The sequence below is a fragment of the Leptosomus discolor genome, chromosome 1 (genome assembly GCF_034619465.1).
Source record: "Leptosomus discolor isolate bLepDis1 chromosome 1, bLepDis1.hap2, whole genome shotgun sequence".
NCBI lineage: Eukaryota > Metazoa > Chordata > Aves > Leptosomiformes > Leptosomidae > Leptosomus > Leptosomus discolor.
Window position 1 is genome coordinate 166,542,547 of NC_141391.1, and position 22,956 is coordinate 166,565,502.

The window sequence follows — 22,956 nt, forward strand, 5'->3', positions numbered from 1 at the left end:
CAAGCCAAGACCCTATGGAAGCAGAAGCAGCACAGGAGTGTGGTAACACTGGAGCACAGACTCTTTCTGCCTGTAGGTCCAAGTATTGTCTTTTTCTGTCACCAGCTGCAGCACAGGGCTGAGAGCTGCACCTGGTGTGCCTCTACAAGCGAGAAGTTACTGCAGGTTCAAATCAGCGGTTTTCCCCCTAACATTCATTGCTGACTGTGGCAGCATCAGCTCTGAAGAGTTGAAGTCAGGCCCCTGCTGATATTGTGTCAGATGATGCCATTTCCTGGACAAATATTGGTTCCAGAGATGATGTGCAGGCGTTTCAACTTCTCCTATAGTGCAGTGACCCGGACGGGTTCCAAAATCCAAGTCATGACACTTCATGACTCTTAGGGAGATTCTGCAAAGGAACTGGCTGCTAGGAGACATCTGCATTTTTTGCATCATTCTATTCTACGGTGAAATAGGAGGCCATGACTGGGCAATTTCTGTTTGGAATAGTAGCTTGTGGGTCAAAAAACTTGGTAAATTAGAGCAAGGAGCATCAGGAGCCATATCCTGCGGATAACATGGGCATGTAAAAGAGAAAGCATCAGGAAGCAGTGTATTTCAAAGCATTTTTTAAACAACTGGTTCTTTCGAAGAAGGCCAAATCACCTGTGGTACTACTCTGGCTAAACAAGGTTTAGATTGATTCAGGACTGCAGAAAGGGATGTCTGTCTATCTAGGATCCACAGCCTGGAATTGTCTCCTGAATCTGAGTGCCAGCCTCTTTTATTTGAAAGAACAGGGCTTACCGGTTTTGTTTGGTGTAAGGATAGTGGGGATGTCTGCTTTCTAATGCAGTAATTTGACAGTAAAAGGCTTCATCTGGAAAGTGGAAGGCTGTCATTCAGTTCTCTCTGTGGCATAAGTGTGGGTTTTAACATCACTTTCATAGTCTCCCAAATAAAAGGACTGTCAATCCCCTCCAGTATTCACTCTGGATTTTACAACCACTGAAAAAATACCAGTGCAATCCTGAGAGCAGGACTTAGAGTCTCTATTCACCAGCAAATTCTGTTCTTTTTCTGGCCTCAGATGTCTTGCATTGTTTGTTGCTTAGTGATACAGCACCTGTAGAATATCATATTTCCTTTTGAAGAAGTTGTGGGTTGGACCTCTCTTAGGTCAAGGACAGAATTGAATCCATTCTTCCATTTGCTGAGTTATTGGATAATTAGTCATCCAACCACATAGCAAGTGGTTCTCTTATGTTTGGACTAAGGGACTTCCTTCTTTTCACGAAATTTTGCATTGAAAACACTACACATTTTATTACTTAATATGTTTCTGTTGACTAGGTGTGTGATGTGTGTGACATAAGGCATTAAAAAAACACAGAGGTTTATATGCTTACAATATTTTGAAGTCAAATAGGAAGCAGAGTTTGCACAGCTCTGATGTTTGGTGAAAATGAAAACTTTCTGGATGAAAATGTTGGGTTTAGTCATCTTGATTCCAAATTACTAGTCAACTCTGTGTTGGCTCTTAAGTTTCCTCAGGACATGGAAGAACTGAATAGGAAAATTGAAGGGCAGGATCTTAAGGACTGGAGGTCATGAACATCTGGGAAGGTACAGTGAAGCAGTAAGTAAAACTAAGGAGAATAAGAATGGACACCACAGTGTAGATGTGAATAGGAACAGATCTGGAGATGAGTAAAAATGTCCCCACAGGACACACCCCAAAAGCTGAAAGGGAAACTGGGAAAATTTTGTGGTTCTGGAAAAGCAGACTGTGTTAGCTTCCTGATCAAGGAGAGAAATTAATGAAGAGGGTGAAAACTATGAATGCCTGTTTGCTGAATAGCACAAAGTCAGATGGGAATAAGTTACCTTGATCTTTTATCTGAAGGGTACATTATAAACTAAAGAAAGTCAAGTTAAAGCTACACTGGAAACTTTATCATTTCAGTGCTTACTTTTGCAACTCTGGCTGTGTTTCAATGTACTTCTGATGTGCTGCCACATGAAATATTAATTCCATGTTTTCTAGTCTATCTTTATCCGTCATTAATACTTGTATGTTATGAGATGTCAGACAACAATGCCCTGTTCATTGTCTCCACAAAATTAAAGGCCAGGTTGAACATAATTTTGCGACTGGAAATGTGAGTTATTATGCTACTTCAGAGAGAGCTCCAAAAGGGCATTTATACGCCGAGGCATGATTTTAGTTGGAATTGCTCATTTTTCTCAAAGGCTTGTACATTGGGTGGGGTTGATGGTGGATTCATAGATTGTTACTCCCAGTTCCTGTCTGCCTTTCCCCCCCCCCCCAATTTTGGTTATTGTGACTTGAATACATTCTTAAGTTCTCCTGTGTATGCAAAGACATGGAAAGCCCTGATAGCCACTGCACAGGTGAGTTGGGAAAGATTTATATTTGTGTGCTGTTCAGTGCTGACATATTACGGTTTTTTGACGTTTGCTAAATACAAAACTTTCACTCCAGATAACTAGGATTTGCTTGTTCAGAAAGTCAGAAAAGGAGCTGTGCTTTTCAAAACATGTTCTAGAAAACAAGGGGGGAAAATATGTAGGAAAATCCTTGATTGTATCACAGTTTAGTTAACTCAGGTGTTTCCTTTTAAAAAATTAAGCTTTCTTAAGTATTATTGCTAGCAAAATCAGCTTTTGACAACAACTTGTAGTAGATTCAGTTTTCAAAAAAAAAAGTATAATTTAAAAAAAATATTTATTTTCCAATAGATGGCAGTCTGGCTCAGTAATTTCAAGAACAAAAGCAGCCATCTTATGTAAGAGTTTTCCAACTTTTTTCATTACTACATTAAAATCATGCATTTTTAACACGGTTGATAGTACAAACTGCTTATAAACAAACAGCTGTAATTCTTGTAAGAGGAACATTTATTGAACATCATGACATACATTTAAACTACAGACTAAAATATGGGGCTAAATTTAGAGGTGTATTATAACACGGAGGTTAGACATCAAGTGTGTACTCTAACAATCTGTGTGAATTCAAGAGCAAGTAAGAAAATTTAAGTAGGTATAATATGCAAAGCAGGGATCCAGAAAAATTAAGTATGTCAGGAAAATGAACAGAAGACTGTCAAAGTGTATATTGTGAGGAATATTCCTGAGCTCCTGCAAGTAAATTGCTTTAACTTAGATTCGTCTGTCCTTGGAGTATTAACTAACATCGTTACTGGTTTCTTGTCAGGTTTGAGGTTCCTATGTATGTATTAATGTGAGAACAAATTATTCTAAATATAATATTATAAACAGAAATAAGCTGTATTTATTGCAATGTATTTGCTCATTATGTTTCTTAATTGAAAAAAAAAAAAACAAAACAAAACAAAACCCAAACCAAACCAAAAACCAGAAAAGAGAAGTGTGAGCTTTTTGTCCATGTAATAAAAAATTCCTGTGGCTACCAGAGAATGATACATTACTTTTTGTTTGCTTTGGACAACCTGTGATTATGAAAGTAAAAAAATAGGGTACGAACAACTTCTACACTTCCATATGTGTGTTTATGAGTGTATATATGTATTTGCAAGTTGTTCATATTAAATATAATACATTTCAATATTTTCCTTTCATGAACTTGATATTTTAATTTTCTTAAAATTGACTCTTAAAAGAGATTTGGCTTATTCTGTGTTCAAAGGTTTGTTCCAGTCCTTACTTAAGAACTCATTTTAAAAGTATTGTTTTCTTTTCACTTAGTGACAACAACTATTATCAATATTTTTTGAAAAATCATGAGAATTTTTGAACTAAATCTGATTTTAAAATAAGAAAAATCTGCCATACACACTTAATAAAACTGAAGAACCAAATGGAAGTATTTTCATCAGATCAGTCCCTTAGTCTTGTGTAGAAGGTGGTTGCTTGCAAAGTTTGCTTTTGCATTTATGTTGCTTTGTTCAGAAGCATAATACATAAACTACACTATTGATTTGCCAGTGCAAATGCGATGTCTTACTGTCTTTGAATATGTGACATGAGTTTAGATAAAACATATAGTTCGAGAAAGTGCTTTTGTGCTCTTAACAGCAGACTATATGTTAAATGATTTTACTTCATTACAGAAAAAAATACTGAGAAACTTAGGTTAGAAGGTGCACCTATTTTTTTGCTTATAGAATAGAACTGAAGATACTAAAACCATGTAGGATTATGACGACTGCACTACAGAGGGGTTTCGCAGAAGTGGCAGCAGTATATCTGATTAAATTTAATGTTGTTATATAATAGATAATAAAGGCTGGCAGCAGTAATTTAAATTTAAACATGAAGGAAGGTTCTGTGTAGTCTCAGGAAAAAGATTTGGATTTCATCAGAGGCATATAAATGTCAATTTCTGCTTACTTCTGTCATCCAAAAAGGGAAGCTGATTCTTATGTATATTAGAAGAGAGTGAAAAAAAAAAAACCCAAAACAACAACTTAGAAACTTCTTATTAAGATTGTTGAACATAGTGATGGTACATATTAGAAGAGAAAATTCACTTTTTACTCTCTTATGTGAGAATATCAAGAAGATAATGGTGTATAAAGGCAATAAACCTGTGATCGTGTTTGGTTTATATCTAAGGGGTGATTTGAAGGCATAGAATTGTGTGGTTTGAAAGAAGATGGCTAAGAATTAATATATTAGAGGTTAATAAAATTTATGCATGGTCCTTTAGAAGTCAGTTATTCTGATTAATTCTTTTTTTTCTCCAAGTCAAAGAACAAATATTTTTGATAAAAAGCGCACATAGATTCTTATTTTACAAAGTGATAATCACTGGAATGTGTGAAGAGTATTGAGGTAAACAATCTAATAACATTATTTGATAATACTGTTTTGTTTTGGTCTTTTTTTAACATAACATTTAAATAGTGGCTGGGAAGAAATATTATAATAGCTAAGAATGACTAAATAGGGTGGAGTAAAATGATTACTATCTTGCATCAAATGTGGTAGCCTTTAACAATATCACACTCTTGCATATAGGCATTATTGAGAGAGTAAGACAAAATTTCACATGATGATGATGAGCAAGCCAGAAGTATAAACAATGGCTGATTAATGAGGATACATTAAAAACATTCAAGAACAATTTTCGTTACTTATTCATCAGGGAATAATAAGACAATCAGGCCTGATTGTCTGGGACTCCATAGAGAGAAGCAGATAAATCTTGTATTATTTAATATGGTACCATTTATTGAGTTTGATAATATAGCTTTGCTGTATTTTGCAGGTATTTGATGTATAAAAAAAGAAAAGGAAGAGAATTGTACTGAGACTCAGTGTGTGAAATATTATTGCTTTACTTAATTCCCCTTTTATAATAGTGATAGACAATTTATGTATTGCCTAATTTTGACATTGCAAGAATTTTGTCTTAAGTTGATCTTTAACTCTTACACCTAGTTCAGTTATCTTATTTTGCAAGCATATACTGACTCTTATTTCTCTGGGAAGTAAAAATATGAAGGCCGTATCTCCCAGGATATATAAACCTTACTTTTTAAGATTTACTTGTTGCAAAGGTCTACCCACTCTCTGAAGATAAGATTATATAACTTTAAAAATTGTTTTTAAAAGCAACCACCCAACTAAACCCCATCTGTTACTCCCAGTTTCTAATGCACACAGTGTTTTGTCCCACTGAGATGAACTGTTGTTGCTGTTATTTTTTTCATTAGACACTTATAATGTGATATCCGGTACCAAGCATCCACTTGATCAATATAGAATGACATACTTGCTATAAGCTACTTCACAAAATTATTTCTAAAGTCTATTTAAACATGATCTGGTTATTACAAAGAAGCAGAGGGAAACTTACCCACTTCATACAGATTTTTGTCTCTTCTATTAGGTAGTTTACCTAGCGAAGTGAAGTTCAGACATTTTTAATGTATCCTTTCTTAAAATAGGTTATTTTTTTTTTGTCTATAGGTTATGCTATGCTTCAGTACAGTGTTGTAAAGATTTCTGTGTTAGAGGGATCCTAACAGCAGCCATGTGTAACTCTACACAGAATAATTTGCCTGGTGGCATGCTTCACAGCCAACTAAATTAGCCTGCAGCTCCCTGCTGCTGTGATTTCTGGTAGAAGTACTGCTAGACAATCCTCCAGTGTGTTACATAGACCTACTCTGAGAGCACTTATGTAAGAATATAAAATCCCGAAACATGACAACGCTTTTACTTTTTTTTTTAAACTACATGGAGTAAAGTATAACTAGGGGAAGGTGCTGGCCAAGCCACCAGTTCATCTTATCTGCATTAAAAAGTACCTACTTCTTTTCCACTAGACTGATTTTCTGGAATATTTAACCAGTCTGCGCAATTATGTATGTGTGTGGCAAATTCCTTGACTATCAGATACTTGCAGGAAAATAGCTTACAGACAAATGAATCTCTCTGAATGCTGTTCTGTGTTTAGCTTGCACCAGTGAATCCTAAATGTATCTAATCCTTTTGCTCCAATCTGTCACATTGTTTACCCCAATGACCCTGTATTACTATGGTTTGCAGAACATGTGCTATATGTACAGGCATTTTCTTTTATTTGCTGAGTATATTCCATTTATTCTTACATAGTAAAATCTCACAGAGTAGAAAAGTACAAATACTTTGTGCACAACCTCCATAACTTATACTTCAGGGTTGTTCTTTCTTAAAGCTTTCTTTTTCCTAAGTAATCCTAACATTTTCAAGTTTATTTTGTATGTAAATCTTGCCGTGCTACCAACCACTTCACTTACCCTGCTGTGGACTCTTTCATCCTAGCTAAATCTCTTTTACATAAGGATCTCAGATATGGGTGTAGCATTTTTTCCATATAAAGTAATTATAAATAAGCTTTTCAGATCAAAGAGCTTGTTTTTCTTTATGGCTATAAAGCTGTATTTAAATTTGGGGTGCTCTTGAAATGATTAGTAATATTTTATCTGCTAAAAAGTCCTGTTGGACAGCTATTTTTTATTAAATTAACCACAGGAGATTTTTGCATTTTTTCACAAGGACTGTTTTAGTTCAGAGACTGTAATATGTTGTAGTACTGAGGACATATGTAATTTGAAGACTAACCTCTGTTTCGTTATACTTACATGAATACCAAAGAAATCTACTAATCTCAACAGGATTAGCCAAGATCTGAGGACTGAGGACTCTATCAGAACTGATCTTGAGATCATCTTCCCAATATGAAGTATATTTGCTTAAATTAAATATCTTTTTGTCTGTGTTTTTCGGTGCTTTAGAGAACTTTCTTTTTCATCCCTATTCCTGCCATTTTTCTCTTAACACCCCTGAGCTGCCTGTGCCATTGTGGACACTGTTGCCAGGCTTGCATAGCAGAACACTTGTCTTCCATTTCTTCCATACCCTAGATGTCTGTAGTCCTGCGAGTATGCAATAGCGTACAACACCATGTCCATTTTTAAGCTACAGTCTCCGACTTCATTTGGGATCTTCTGAGAGAATTTCAGTGACTTCTGAAGAACAGAAAAAGAAGATAATACTGTGAGATTTCCACCCAGACAGGTGATATTGCAATATTAACCTCAACTCTGTCATATTATTACAAACCCAAATCATCAGGAAGACTGATGACTTTTGCTATTACTAGGATATCAGCAATCAGAGATGTTTCCCTCAAGCCCTGACCTTCCTCAGAGGTCTGCCAAAAATCTGTCATGGACTCCTGCCCTGCATTTCCCTCAGATTTCTTCTCTTCTGAGACTTTTCTCCAGTGTTCCAGCCAGAATCAAGTTTTCAACTTCTCCCTCACAAGGGAATAAACCATTCTTTTCATCATGATCTCTAGAACTATTAAAATTCATTTTATCTTTATTTAATCAGAGTATCACCAGCAGGGGTGCTGAAATTCCGAAGGTGGGATCCAGCTGCCCTTATGTTAAATATCTTATGTCATTGTGGATGTGCAAGGTGCCTTTTGCATGGGGCTAACTTGGGCTTAGTCATGTCTTCAAGAGCAGTGATTAACATCAACAGCTACCCTGTGGTATCAAAAATGACACTGGATGCCTACGCTTGACAGCTGAATCCCACTATAAGCCCTCAATTCAGTTGCATAGACAGAGATATCTAGTGCTGTTCTGGTCAGCAGCTGAGACATCAACATGGGGCTGGCAGATGTGGCAAAGGACTTGGAAGGTAATGGTGTTCTGGAGTGGCATGTAGAGGCTAGGCAGGGTGCCCAAAGATAGGTACTGGACCTCAGTACAGAGGCAGCTTAATCAAGATCCAAATATCCCCCCTCCAGTAGATTGGTGGTGTCAACATTAAGGCTTGAAAAATGTTTGTGAAACTTTGGTAATCTGTTTGTTTTATCACTTTTGAGCAATAGAGTGTGTAACAATGTATGAGATCTATAGGGAATATGAAGGACTTCTCCAACATTTAAGTACAATTAGATTTTTTTTTTTTAAAAAAAAAAAACAGCAAACAAACATATTTTTGCTGTGTTGAAAAATTAGTTTTGATAGTTTGTAAAAAGCCTGAGCTTGAATATGTGGGAGCTTTCTTTTTCAGTGTCATATGTAGATATTTACCCTAGGGGAAAGATAACTGAGTTAATGAGAAAAGAAGGAGAAAGAATGCTTTAAAATATACTCTTTTCTATCCTGCAGTCTTAGACAAGGAATACAGCTTTCTAGAACTTTTTAGCTTTTGATATTTCTGCATGTTACAGAGGTAGGTATTTCTGTAATATTTCTAGAACTCTATCACTGTTGTTAGCAGGTACCAGTGCAGGTTTGATTGGGTTTTTTAATACATACTGACCTTAGAATAAATGAGTGTTCTGCCTACACAACAGGATACAAACAGTAGAAGGAAAAAAAGAAATCTTAAGTATCTTTTTTTTATATCTAAATTCAACACTGATTTCATGTCTACTCTATAAGAATAAAGTCATTAAGCTTGGAACTGACAGTAAAGCCTGATGATCACCGTCTGATAGGAAATATATGAGAAGAAAAACCATATGGATATGTGTCTCAGTTGTTTTCTGTAGTGAGGGGAACAGCATAGTTTTATCCCTATGGTGTAAACATTAAGAGGTGGAGATTAGTGGGAATGTATGGTTTCACTCTGTGATATTCTGTGATATTCTGTGATTCTTTCAAAGTTGAATAAGTAGGTTTCCCTTCTCTTCTTAGTAAGAGGTATACAAGTAACATTAACGGTAAATATTCTGTGTTTCACAGGGTAAAATGATCACCCATGATAAACCAATGCAAAAATGCTTTCTTTAAAAATTATTTAGTAGCCAAAATTAGAACATTTGGCATCTTGTTTGGACTACTTGCTTAATTTGATTTTTATTCTATCCTAATGGCAACAAGCACATTTATTTTATAAATGACATATAAAAAAGATTAAGTATTTTTGTCCTTAAGTAAGGAAGTAGTTGACCACTCGTGACATAGAGTTTCATTGCATTCTGTTGGCAGATTTTTTCAGTCCCTGTGGATAAACTCAACAAGTAGAAAACAAATAGCAGAAAAATATATTGGACCAGATTCTTATACCTCTATAAAATTTAAAGTCGTGAGTAATTCAGAGTTAAGGGGCAACTGTCTAATATTTACTATGCATTAGAAATGTTTGCCCATGGAATTAATACAGATCAAGTGTGCTATAAATGCATCCCTTAGCATTTCTGTGGCTTCACTATATACTGAAACCCTTGTCTGAGTTCAGTGGTATAGGTCTTTAAGTAGACGTTAGAATCTGAAACCAGGGTTACTTGACTACTCCTGCATCTGTTTTTACACCAGTTTCTTTACTTTTCCAGAGGGAAGTAAGAGTTGAATGATTTACACCAATTTTGATCATCTGTTTGCACTTGGCATCTGTTCTTCCTAAACTTATAATAAGCTTCAGTTTAGTGCCATGAGGGAAAATCTGAAGAGGCTTTTAATTTTATTTGCTTCAGTAGTTGTTTGAGATTGAGCGGTTTCTATTAATACTACTCCTATTGTTTCTGTTGATACTGGTGCTCTGCCCCATATCTCTGAAATATGGACTGTTCACAGCCTGAAAAGAAGCAGCCTCAGCACTGCCTGTCAATCTTAGACAAAAATAATACTAAAATGTAAAAATGTATTATTCCTATGCTGGTCTTTCTTTTAATTATTAATAGTTGATTCCTTACGGAAATTGGAATAGCCATTGCCCTTGTCTCTGTCCAAAATGTTGTTTCCTCTAAGGAATCCCAATAATTTTAACAGATCATTTATTTAGCCATAGATACTTCATAAGAAATATAGTGTTTCATGGGAGTTATAGATGAAGATGAAGACATGTTACTGACTGACTCATTTATCTGTATTTTATAGGACCTTTAAGTTACTATATGATAACTGGCTGAGGAAAGAATTTAAGTATTAACTCTTCAGCCACCTAAGCTTATGTCTGTAAAACAACATAAAGGTGTGCTTGTATTGCAGTAGATATGTACCTACTATGTTGAATCTACCATAGGCAAAAAGAACAGTACAGGTGAGCTAGCATAGGAAGAGCAACCACTGTCCTAAGTCTGGTAGTATTGGTTATTGAGATGACTGCAGTGAAATTACTGTTTTAATTATATAAGACAGGAAAAAGGAGCAGGTAGCTTCACACTGGCAGATTTTCCTACCAGCCATAGCAAAACCTTTGCTTTCTTAGTGAAGACGATGTTGAATTCTACTTCTGTCTGCCATGTAAATCGGGCTTCCACCAGCCATATAAATCAGGCTGCATTGAGAGCTGTTGTCCAGCTGATAGTATTCTGCATGTCTTACAGGGGGCAGTGTGTGTGTGTGAGATCCGTTTTCCTAATACCTGTAGAAGAGTCTGAGCTCATGTCTTTTCCTGAGATCAAAAGGTAGATTACTGTTTGACTGATCTTTTCCAGTTAGGCCTTCAACTTCTATAGCCTGTCAAGTGTTTCAGCTGATTATCAGCTATTGCACTGCATTTTATATTATATTTAGCACTTAACACTACTAGTGATTTGTTACTGATGGATCTGTAGATAATCTAGTACAAACGTTTTTCAAGGCCTTTTTGATTATCCACTCTTAACCAGCATTCATTTTCAGATGACTAACACAGTGCTGTATATAGCTCCTCTTTAGACTGGCTTTGTCTGTTCAGGTATGATTTTCTCTTATGTCCTTCATTAAGCCAACAGTAACTTAATGGAATAATAACTGCATTTTCAGTAACACACTTTTACTGAGAATATGTATGCTAAATAAAAAACTGTGCACTGGAGGAGTAATAAAGCGGTGACTTCTGCCTACTCACTTACCACCTCATTTTTCCCCTACTTTAATTTCTGTTCCTTCTGCTCTATTTCATGACAAATAACATATTTTCTATAAGTTTCATCATTCTGCCACCCACTTATCCACCCTCTCTTTCACAACTTTAAAAAAAGAAAAATACATGTTTTAAAGCTGATTTGCTTTGCAATTACATTGCACTGGGTTTTTCAAATGTTATATGATAACATTCAGATAGTATATGGATGTTAAAATCAGAGATGCCTCTGTAGTTGTTCTCCAAGCAGTATTTTCTTTCTGTGACATTTAAAGCCAAAAATGCTGGTCCTTGTTTTGAATTATTTTTTTTTCTTTATGCAAAGGTAAATGCGCTTAAGCTTTTAATTCTATTTAATATTTCTAAAAATATTAACACTTGATTTGGCTTTTCTGCAGGCTCCTATACCCTTCATTATCTGTCTCTTCTTTTTCAACTGGTACATGAGTTTTTCACAGTGAGTCACATTTTGGAATGAGTCATGTGCATATTGATTCAGGAATACACATAAGCCTGTTCTTAACATGAGAAATCCCATTAACTTAATTGGAACTATTCATGTGTTTAAACTTCAAGACTCAAAAAAAAGTTACCAAACTCCTGCATTTTTGCACAGCCTACATTTGTATATACCCTTCCTACATACCAACTTAGGTCAAATCTACTATGCCTGTGGGATGGAAAGGCATACCTGGAAATACATATTTGTAGCATGGAGTGTCCTTGCAGTCTGTATGGCTTGCTGGGTAGAATTCTGTATTACAGTTTTATGCTTCAATGTGCTAAATTCTTTTTCCTTGGTCAAGTGAAGCACTTGAAGTGCTTTGATGTTAAGAACTTGTAATTGATACCAAGTTTGCAAATAGTCTGATTTATGAGTGTTAAGTACATGCTCAGAGTTAGACAGGTGCTTAAAACACAGGTTCACTCTATTTTACCTAAGGTAAGAGGGAGAAATTAATTTGGAAGGCAATTCAATCCTGTCCCAAACACAGATACTAAGTTGCGGAAGCACCTATATTTCCATGCATTGATGACAACTAGTTTAATACATAGATTAAACAATCCAGAAATTAGTTTAATCCATAGATTAACAAGTGCTTAGCTTTCAATCAGTTCAAACTAATTTTAAATAAGTGCTTTTTGAATCAGGACAGTGCATATTGCAGTTTCAAGAAGCTAATACTTCTTTCCCTTAATTTCACACTGAAAGACAAATGCAGTATATGCTTCCCAAGATACTTAAATTCTATAGGCTCCATCGACTACATCATTCTTAACAAATACCTTTTTATTATGGTTAAATCATAATTGCTGAAAGCACTTAGTGTTCCATTTTCTACGATTTTTTTTTTTTGATTTATTGAATTCTTGAATTTTCTGTCATTTGAAAATCTTCACCCACATGGCAAAGTTAAACAGGAGTTAGAAGAGATCGAAGATTCTTACCGAAGTACATTGAGGTGTCTTTTGCTTTGCACTTAAGATATACACACAAAATATCAGGTCACTAAATATGAGCATCCTAGTAGTGGCCTTTTATATATAGATGAAATGCTCTTCATATGAAAATTACCACAGTCAGTTCTGAAGATTTAATAAGTAGTGAAAAATCAATTAGCCAAGATCAACTGTTTTATTAATAAATGACAGTCCATTCATAGGCCATTTTTTCTTTTATGGTTATTTTTAAGCAAATGAAAAGGTATCTTAAGTCTTGAAAAATACTAATTCCTTTATCAAGGGTAGAAAATGTATCTCTTTTTAGTTTATGCCTGGTACTTTCTCATTAATTAATAGCTTGTTAGGTTTTTAAATGCCAAAAGTTTTCTAATATCATATGTACGTACACATCCTTTTATGAGAGTAGTGCAAAGATTCAATAAATAATTGTCATTATTTATGTTACATGCAAGGGTGAATTAAAAAATTGAAGTGTGTGGCTCTGCTTTGAATACACATTCAGGTGTACTCATTCATTTTATAAGTTCATGTTTACTTATAATTTTGACCTTATTCAGTGTGGATTGTACTTGCCATCTAGTTCCAGGGTGTATTTACTGCATACTGTCAGATCCTGCTCTGAAGTCAGCATGACTAATTTCTGGGGTGCTCATCATGATAGGTGTCAATAGCACTTGCCCACTGAGGGGCAGTAACTACACATTCATGTACTTTTCATGTATGTGAAGTAATCATGTTTGCCTTAAGTAAATATGTTCTACTGTTTTTACATATAGTCAATTACCATGATTCTGCTGACTTCCGGTTACAGGACTTTCTTCCCAGATTCAGACATCACTGTTCTTGAGTTCAAAGCATGACAACTGCTTCAGACAAGTTTGTTTTTTACAGAGCCCCAGTCAGAAAATACTATCACATGCAGCTTGGCTGATTTGCAGTGGTGTAGAGGTCAAGATTCTCCCTGTCTAGGACCGCTAGAGCTTGGATTTTCAGAGCACTTAGTCTCACATACCACTGAAAAGGGTCACAGGATATCTCATGCTGATTCGTGATGTAGCCTGACACTTCTGCAAACTTGCCTTCACAATTTCAATATATCCAGCAAATAAGGAAGACAAACTTATTGACCATCTCCAAGAAGTTTAAATGACATGCCCAGCATCCCACAGGGATTATGGCAGAGGCAGGTACAGAGTACACTTCTCCAACGTTCAGCTGCTTTAGGTTCAACACCATCCTTGTATTCCCTTGCTGAATACAGGAGGTGCAAACAAACTCTCACCAGACTCATCGTGAATGAAATAAAGAAATGTAAACTAGGAACGTATTTGTGAAAGAATGGCTGCAGATGTGCAGTGTAAGGTGAAGGACAAGATAGTGAGGATGGGAAACGGAAAAACACCAAGGAGGGAGAAGGCTGCCTTGGAAGATGTGGGAAAGGTGTGCCCAGGCCACCAAAACGTTTCATTGTCATTCATCTGTGAGACATAGCATGTGTCTTTCAAATGAGGCTTGTCCTTGTCATGATCCTTACTGAATCCTAGAAGGGTACATTTGGCTAATGTGGTGAATCCTGCTGGGGAAAAATAGTAAAAGATGGTGTTACATTTCATGCCCAAATGCTGCTTTTTTTTTTTTTTTTTTTTTTTTTTTCCTGCGTCCATCAGGCATTTCCCCCTGGGAACAGCCTGGGCAGCAGCAGGGGGAGCACTGAGAGCACAGGAACACTATCCCGGCTCTGCTGTCCCTGGTTTAGCTGTCACAGCTGCTGGGAACAGCAGCGTCAGAGAGAGACTTGCTCATCCTAATTTGTAGAGGATATTCAGGGACAGTTTCCCTCTCTGTTAGTTCTTAGTATAATGTAAAATTAGAATATTAGACAATAGAACTGTATTTTTTTCCTTGTATTTCATGACGTTATTACACATCCTTTGGGCCAGGTAAAGGAGAGGTAGAGGCATGCCTCTGTAATCCAGCAGTTGGGAACATAGGAAATATTTGCACGGTCCTATGTCTGACAAATTATTTCTTCAGAATAAAACTCCTACTGACTTCATTGTTCCAGATCAAGTGAGAGCATGTAGCTTATCAAATGTCTGGTTGCTTTCTACTTTCCATAAGCAGAAGGAGATTGCCTTCCAGATTTCATCTTTGCTGATCCATTTCAAAAAAGCTTATTTTCTTAATATGTGATATGTTTCAAGATAAATGCAAAAATGAACCTTAGTGTCCAGAACTATGATGCAATAGCAAATAGTAAAGGTCCTATTATTTTATATCTTTAATAGTTCTGCTCTAGTGGATGCCATCTGAAAGGGTATTTACAATACTTCTCTAAACAGGTGATAATTATGAAAAAACAGAGACACAGGAAGGAGAGATTTTGATGTTTGGTTTTGGATTTCACTGAACTACTACAGGAAAGTCTCCTCTGTATCCTGAAATGAGGGAATTAAATCACATTTTGCCTAGCAGTGGCTGCTTACAACTGTCAGGCAGAGTGCAGACCAGTTTTCATTAAAAACTGAGAAAAAGAGGGTTTTGTATGACTTAATGTATTCATAGAGAATACTTGTATAGATAATGAGGTAAGATGATAGTCAGGAAATCATTGTAAAAAGGAAGGCCAAAACTTTATGTATGTTTTATACATGGTGTAAAGCTTCTTGATTAAACGTTCTTAAAGCCAAGATTAAAAGTTCTCTCTTTTTCTTTTCCTGTCAACTATAAAGAGTGGAACAGTCTTTCTCTGCTTTTTTTGTTTGTACTCATAATTCTTAGCAACTCATATTGCTAAATGTTGGCTTGTTCTCTTAGATCAGGAGAGAGATGTCGAGTTATTGTGATAGCCAATCTGATGTACATGCATATTCTGGGAGAACAAATAGCCTGTATACAGAATAAAGTATCCTTCGGTCTAAAGTATCCTATTGGGAGAATTTTGCCTTTTACGTAGCTGGAAACATGAAGAGGAAGTCTTCCATACCTACATTTTCAGACATAATCTAAATGGTACGAAAATCAGAGGTGGTATGTCAGGCCCAGAAGAGTCTGAGGAAAACATGCCACTGATTGTAATGGTCCAATGTCCTTATGTTAGATCTTACTACTCCCTAACTGCTATATTATTATTCTCTCTTTTCTATATATATAGAAATTATATTAGTCTCGTACTCCTATAAGGAATTTTTAATACTTAATTCAGTGTTCCAGTAAAAACCAGAACTTTTATTCAGTCTTTTATTCTGTATCAATTCTCTACCAATTTATCCTTTTCACATATCGTATCTAATAACTTTTAAGGTTTTATCTCAGTTTTGTTTGAGGATATATGGTGCTTATACTCATGTCTCTTCTAGCTTAGGCAGAGTTGGTCTTTTTGAAGCTTAGTATTACAGTTTATATTGACTTCACCATTTCATAATGTCAAATTCAATTAATTGAGTAACTATGATCTAGGTGGCATTTTGTAACTACATTTACTTTTTCTTTCTTGAGTCAAAACAGGCATGAATAAAAGGTTCTCAATTGTGTCTATTTTTCTTTAGGTGACAGGAATCTCTTCGTCTCTATTTATTTCTTCTTTTCTTAGAAGTGGGCATAAATAACTTTGGTTTCTCTAAAACTCTCCCTACAGGGCTATTTCAAGGCTTCCCAGCAGCACACACAGAATTAGATTTTCATGTCCAAAGGATCTCTAAGGAGGCAAAATTAAATTATACAACAGAACAGAAAAATGAGGGAGTTCTGGGAAAGGCATGAAGGCTGGGAGAGAAGGGCAGGAAGCTGTGTGGTCTGGGTTGGGATTTTTATGGGCTTGCGTGACAGTCTGAGGTCTGTGGATTGATTGTAGAACTTTCTGTATCTCACCTGTCTCCTCCAGGTGCATCCCTCTCCCCAGGGTATGCAAACTCAGTCCACCCCATTTGGGGGACTTCTCACTCCCTTTTCTCTCATGCAGCTGTTAACTCCTTCCCTCCTTCTCTGCAAATGCAGCTCGCTTTCCCTGCATCAACTCCCACTTATCCCTTTGCGCCTGTTGTCTGGGAAGAGCTAGGCTTCTGGCAGCAGGGATGGGTGAGGAAGGTGATAGCAATAACTGTATCTTGAACCTTCACATACACTTCTCCTAATGCTTCCTTTTTAGTGCTTTATCGTTAGCAGAAATCTGAGCAAGAAGACAGAAATCAGTCATTCGGTATAAAAAATGCCAACCCTACTCTGCGGTAGTCTGTAAATTAGCCTGTATCATGTTGTTCATGCCTGGGTTGTCTAGTTGCCCAAGAGTACTAGTCAATTTATTCCAATAGTGTATCTAATGAACTCTGACATTGACTGGTCCTTTATTGAATGATCAGGAGATCTGACTATATATTATTTACTGTTTCTTTTCAGTTCCTGTGAGCCTCTCTCTATCTTAGGCTATTTATATAAAATGCATCTAATGGAAATAATACTCTCTTCCTGCTTGTGTATTTTTTCTATTGTTCAATAATATTTTGGTATGATTTTTTTTTTACTCTGTTCCTGTAATGGCTAAATACTTATATATTCTCCCTTGAATGTTGCAAATCTATTTAATTTCATCATTCAGCTTCCTTTAATTGTGTTGACAAATTCTTTTTGATACTATGTGTGTGTATTTTTTACCTTTAGAAGGTGCATTGACATTTTCCTGTGACTTTTGTCTTCATACGCTTACGTTGGCTTGTAAGATCACAGCTGATGTGTGCTTTCCTGTAGCTAGCACTGCTGCAGTTTTTGCTCCAGAAGGCAAGCAGCACTTTATTCTCTGGTACAACAATTCTGAGAGTTCAAATATAAATGCAGGGCAACCACCACAAAGGTGGTGTCATAAATAGAGGGGAAAGACCTGTAGTTTGCTTCCTTTGTCTATGCAAATGAATAGCAATAATAGTCTTTCAAGACTCACACTCTGCAGAGTTAAACCAATCCTTTTAATAATCTGTGTAAGAATAGTGGTCGCTATGGCAACACATGCTGTGGTACCATTTGACTATCAAAATAACCTGATGAAATATCACGCTAAGAATGCTTTAGAAATCAACTTTTAAAATAAAAAGTAAATGAATCCACCTAACCTTAGAAGATATGGCTAGATTCATGAACTCTCCAACAAGGGAAAACCATTTTCTCAGTGAGGGGAGTCATATTAATGGAGATGGATGTATTGTGTTTCTCATATTTAGGGAGTGAGCTGAAATAGAATTCAGAAATATTTTTTTCTACTTAAATTAATGGTATACCAACCACATCTGTGTATAAGAAGTTAGTACAAGAGCCAAAGGAAAATGATACTCAGATGTTACTCAATTTGAGTTAGTGGCTATCTGTGTGGTGCCTTTGCTTCTCCTACAGTTTCCATCAGCTTGTGTTCATCTTTAGAACTGCTACTGTTTCTCTGCGTCTTTCCCCCCCTAATTTTCTGTCACCTCTGCATTCCCTTTCTTGCAGCAGACTCCATGCATTTCTTTATTCTTTTGGCAAAAATAATCTGCAGTTAAGTGGTTGGGTGGTTTGTTTGTTTGTTTTTTTTAATATGGGCCTCATAGCAGTGCTTTAGAGCTAATGTTACGACCAGATTAATAGATATGGTCAACCATTGTCTCATACCATTATATTGGTCAAGCAAAAATCCAGGCACTTCTGAAAGATTAAGACAGCAAGCATTCCTAAAGACAGCATTTAGTAACTGAATATCAGATAGGCTGCACAAACAAATGTCAAGCAGGCCAGAACAGCTATTGCATATTCCAGTTTAAATATGGACAAAGTATTAAGATGTAAGTATAATTTACATATTTTTTGGTTGTAGTTTTTTTTTTTAGCATGAGATTTTAAAAATCATTTATTACAGGCTTAACTTTCCTCCTCCTTCTTCTGAAATCGATAAATATTGCCATTGCAGTTCATTCAGTTGGGCTGAATGTTGGACTATCCTATGTAGCAAAGTAACATAAATAAATGGGAACTGTCTACTCTTCCTGTTTCTGGCTGTCATAGAAAATTAGGATACTGGTTTAAGCAAAAATCAGCATTATTCCCTCGTCACTGAGACCAATATGGAAGCTTTAATGCTCACAACTGAATTATTTTTCCCAGTACCTTTCATACCTTCTGGCTGATGAAACAAAAGAATACAGGTCATTTTTAAGTAAATCTTTTTCCTACAAAATAAGCTAATGACACATTTATTATTGGTAAATACAAAATGAAAGTTGAAACCTCATCTTTTGATTGAATTGATCTTTTTTTCTGGAAAAACCTTGGACTGATCCAGGCAAATGTAGTACAACTATTCTTTTCTGTACACGGCGCATCACTATTGGAGCAAGATCTCTTTAGCTTATATTATTTCCTTCTTGGGAATAGTGTGGGGTTTTTCTTTAAATGTTAGTGTTTGTTCTCTGTGGGATATCCTAAACTTAACGATGTTAAAGCAAGTTTTAAAGTAAATGAAGTAGAAATTGGCAATTACTTGATAATAAAAAAATACATATTTTTATTTTATATTATTATGTTCACTCACATTTAAAGTATAATTGCAGATAGATCAATATGTACCTTCCTTAGAAAGTGTGTTTTTTCATACAAAAGATTAACAGTTGAGTAGTTACTTTGTATTAAAATAGCAGTTTATCTTTTGAAATTTATAAATGGGAATCTAAGTTCTTTTCATTAAATAAAATGTTTGTTTACAATACATCACTGTGTTTAATTTGGAAGTACTGTTTCTTTATTCACAGAGGCCTTCTTCAACATGTTTGTCACCAAGAGAGGAGGAAGATGATGATGCAGGTGAAAATACTTGTGGTCCTTCAGGTTTATGGGAGGCATTGACACCTTGTAATGGATGCAGGAACCTTGGATTTCCCATGCTCGCGCAGGTATATGTTTACCTTTTCGTCATAAAACTTATTAACTATAGAAGAGCTGCTTAATCTCTCTCTGTCTTACCTCTTACAGTCAGTTCTAGTCTTGCCTTATTCCCTTAAAAATTTTTACCTTCAGTTTTCATTTTAATGTCAAAATCTGTTTTTAAAATTAAATGTTGAGGTTCGGTTATCCTGCTGTAATATTCATCCAGATAAAGTTAAATATTGAGACTGTTTGATGTTTATTATCCTCATTTAGACAGATAGTTTTTGTACTTTCTCTTCTGATTCCATCTGGAAAGAAAATTTGAAGTCACATAGTCTCCTTTGGGATAAGTACTTTATTTTTTACCAGTTTCTAATTAATATAATGATATCTCAGCTACTTCCTTTATAGAATTAATTGAGGACATCAGGCATAACTCAACCAATGTAAGAATATAGCCTAAGACTTCTCTTTGAAGACTATGTAAGTTAGAAAAAAAGTCCCCAAACATTTTCAAATGCTCATGATAATACAGAGCAGAATAATTTAAAAAGGGTAATATACTTGGGTCTAAGTCCCAACAATTCTCAGAGCAGACTAGTTTGCAGTATCCACCAAGGCATGCCAACAGCTGTGTCCTGAACAAGTGATATTGTATTGCTACAGAACAGGATGATGCTTATTGCTGCTTCTGGGTATCCCTTGTTCTCTCCCCGCACTGTAGTTTAGCACTCTCATTTCTGTAACATTTTTCCTGCACTTTTCTTGAAGCATTGAATAGAGGCCTGCCAAATTTCTGTTTAGAAATGTCTGATGTTTCAGTTGCGTCCTTACTTGGCACTGCATTTAAATAGCTTTGTCAGATTCTTGTGTACCAGATTGGAATTACATATCCTGTCTCACCACACTTTATACACTGTTGCTTTCATACCATGACTGTACGTTTTATTCTCTTTAGTCTCATGGGACTTGCACCTGTGGGAAGTCAATGGTAAAGCTTCCAATGCAGTCAACGGAAACAGGATATGGCGACTAATGTGCTTGAATAACAATGAGCACTGCCCTATCTTTTTATAAGGAGCTTTTTTATATTCCTTTCCTCTTTCAATAGCTGTTTTCCACTTCATACTATTTGTCCTTTTAGACATTTGGCGAAGTGCAGAGCTGTCGGAATTATCCTGATTTACAATAGGAATGCCGTAGTTACTAATTCCTCATTTTCAAGAATTTGTTTCAAAAAATATTTTAAACGGAACTTCTCTCATTTAAATATTTATCACCTATGGTTTAATTATTGTTAAACTTTCCTATGGTGAACATATATGCAATTTTGGAGTGATTTCCTAATTTTAAAAAACATTTTTGTTTTCCTTGTTTCTTTTTAATGTAAGGCATATGTACAATGCGTTATAAAATTGAGGAACGCATTTGAAAAATAGAATAAAGATGGCTTTGTTGGTTAGTATTTCTTTCCTTTTTATAAGGAGAGATTCATTTCAAGAATGATGTAAGTTTTAAGATAGTGACTCCTGAATTTCTTTCATTGTACTTAAATTTTAAATTCAACTTTACAATATCTCATCTTTCTTGCTCTGAGAACTAATAAGATTTTTAATTATGGGTACACAAAAAGAGTATATTTATTCTATGTTTGCTCATGAAATGGCAGGTCACCTTTCTAGGTTGTTTCTCTCCAGAAAAAATGAAGAAGAGATAGTTGGGGGGGGTGTCCTTTGTTGATTTTCTTTTTATAGAAGAAAGAAAAGAAATTAAGTAATGAAAAATCTCAAAATTACAAACCATTGAATTCAGTTTATAAAGTGTTGCCATCACCATATGCAGTCTTTCAAGCTGTTAGCTAATCTATTGGATCTTTCACATTTACTTCAGAATGCAGCAGAGAAGGTTTTGTTCTAAGGGATCAAGAACACAAAGTATTTATTTCAATTTTTAGATTAAGACTATAATCTTGAATTGGTCTAACAAATTATGACAGATATAATCTGCAACGGCACATTTTAGGTAAAAATACAAAAATGTGTTTCTGATACTTGTGTCAGTCCACTAACATATAAGAAAATGCAGACTTCTTCACGAAGAAACAATGAGATAAGGGTAATTGACATCGTGTCTTAAAATCCATACTCTACTAAATATCCCAAAATAGGGAAAATGGTCTATCAGTTACTCTTGAACACAAGTGACAAGTTCATTTTTCCAGATCTTTTGTAGCTAAAAATAAATTTTAGAGTTATATAAATGTACTTTGAATACACACCGAAGGAAAACAAACATAAAGATTGATTCTTGGTTTATATCCACAGTCAGAGGTACAATGGTAAAACCAAAGTGAATTTTAGGTGAGATTATGACAGTGTCCATCTGTGACTTAATGAGCTAACAGCTTTCAATATGCCAAAGAATAAGGCAGTTATCTCCTGGACAAACTTGATTTCTTCATTGCCGTTATGGAAAAAGGCTTAGCTGGAGGTACTTCTGACATGCAGCGTATAATTTCTGTCTGTACTGTGCTGGGAAGTGTAATTTTAGAAAAGGGTGTTATAGAAAGTTCTGTGTAAATTGTTCTGCAGACATCAGTTAAAACCTGACATAGCAGTAATACAGGTGTTCTCAGAATAAACAACTCTCTTTTACAGTCTCACAATTGGTGAAGTCATGGAAAACCTTGATCGAAAATCTTTGTCTCTTGTTAAAATGTCAGGGTTTTAGAAAGTGCCCAATTCTACATCAGAATGGAGCTAACAACCAACTTCATCCATCCTCAAAATAAAAAAAAAAAAAAAAAGCCAGAGCGCAAGGGTATCCAGCTGGATTTTGGGAGACTGAAATTTAAATGCCTCTTCTTATTTTAGCAGAGAGTGAATTCCATTTGTAGTTATGATTTATGGTTAGTGTGGGGATATTGCTTTTTTTTTTTCTGAAATTAATCTTTCTCTTTGGGCAGAAATTCCATCCTTGGTAAAACTGATGCACATTTTTGTGAAAAATGTGGACTTCCACAGATGAGTAATTTATATCTGAAAAAAAAAATTATTAGGAAATGCCAGACTCCGTATTTTCTGGCTGCTAATCAGTACAAAAGAACAATCTATAACTGAATAACTTCTGCAGATTCCAGAATTTATAATAAATTTAAATATGAGCGGAGTAAGAACTGTTTTGAAAACTTCAAAGATGTAAAACCCCAGAAGTGCTTCTATAGCACTCTAAAATTCTTCATTGGAAACAGTTTACTCTGCA

General features: G+C 35.5%; 1 protein-coding gene across 5 annotated transcripts in view; it reads left to right on the forward strand.

Moving 5' to 3' along the window:
• The window catches only part of ANKS1B (ankyrin repeat and sterile alpha motif domain containing 1B), a 452,709-nt gene that overhangs the window by 92,305 nt on the left and 337,448 nt on the right, over positions 1-22,956 (forward strand). For all 5 annotated transcript variants that reach the window (XM_086470676.1, XM_086470670.1, XM_086470683.1 and 2 more), the window contains exon 9: positions 19,581-19,721. In XM_086470676.1, the coding sequence (XP_086326802.1) occupies positions 19,581-19,721 (141 nt within the window). The remainder of the gene's footprint in view (positions 1-19,580; positions 19,722-22,956) is intronic.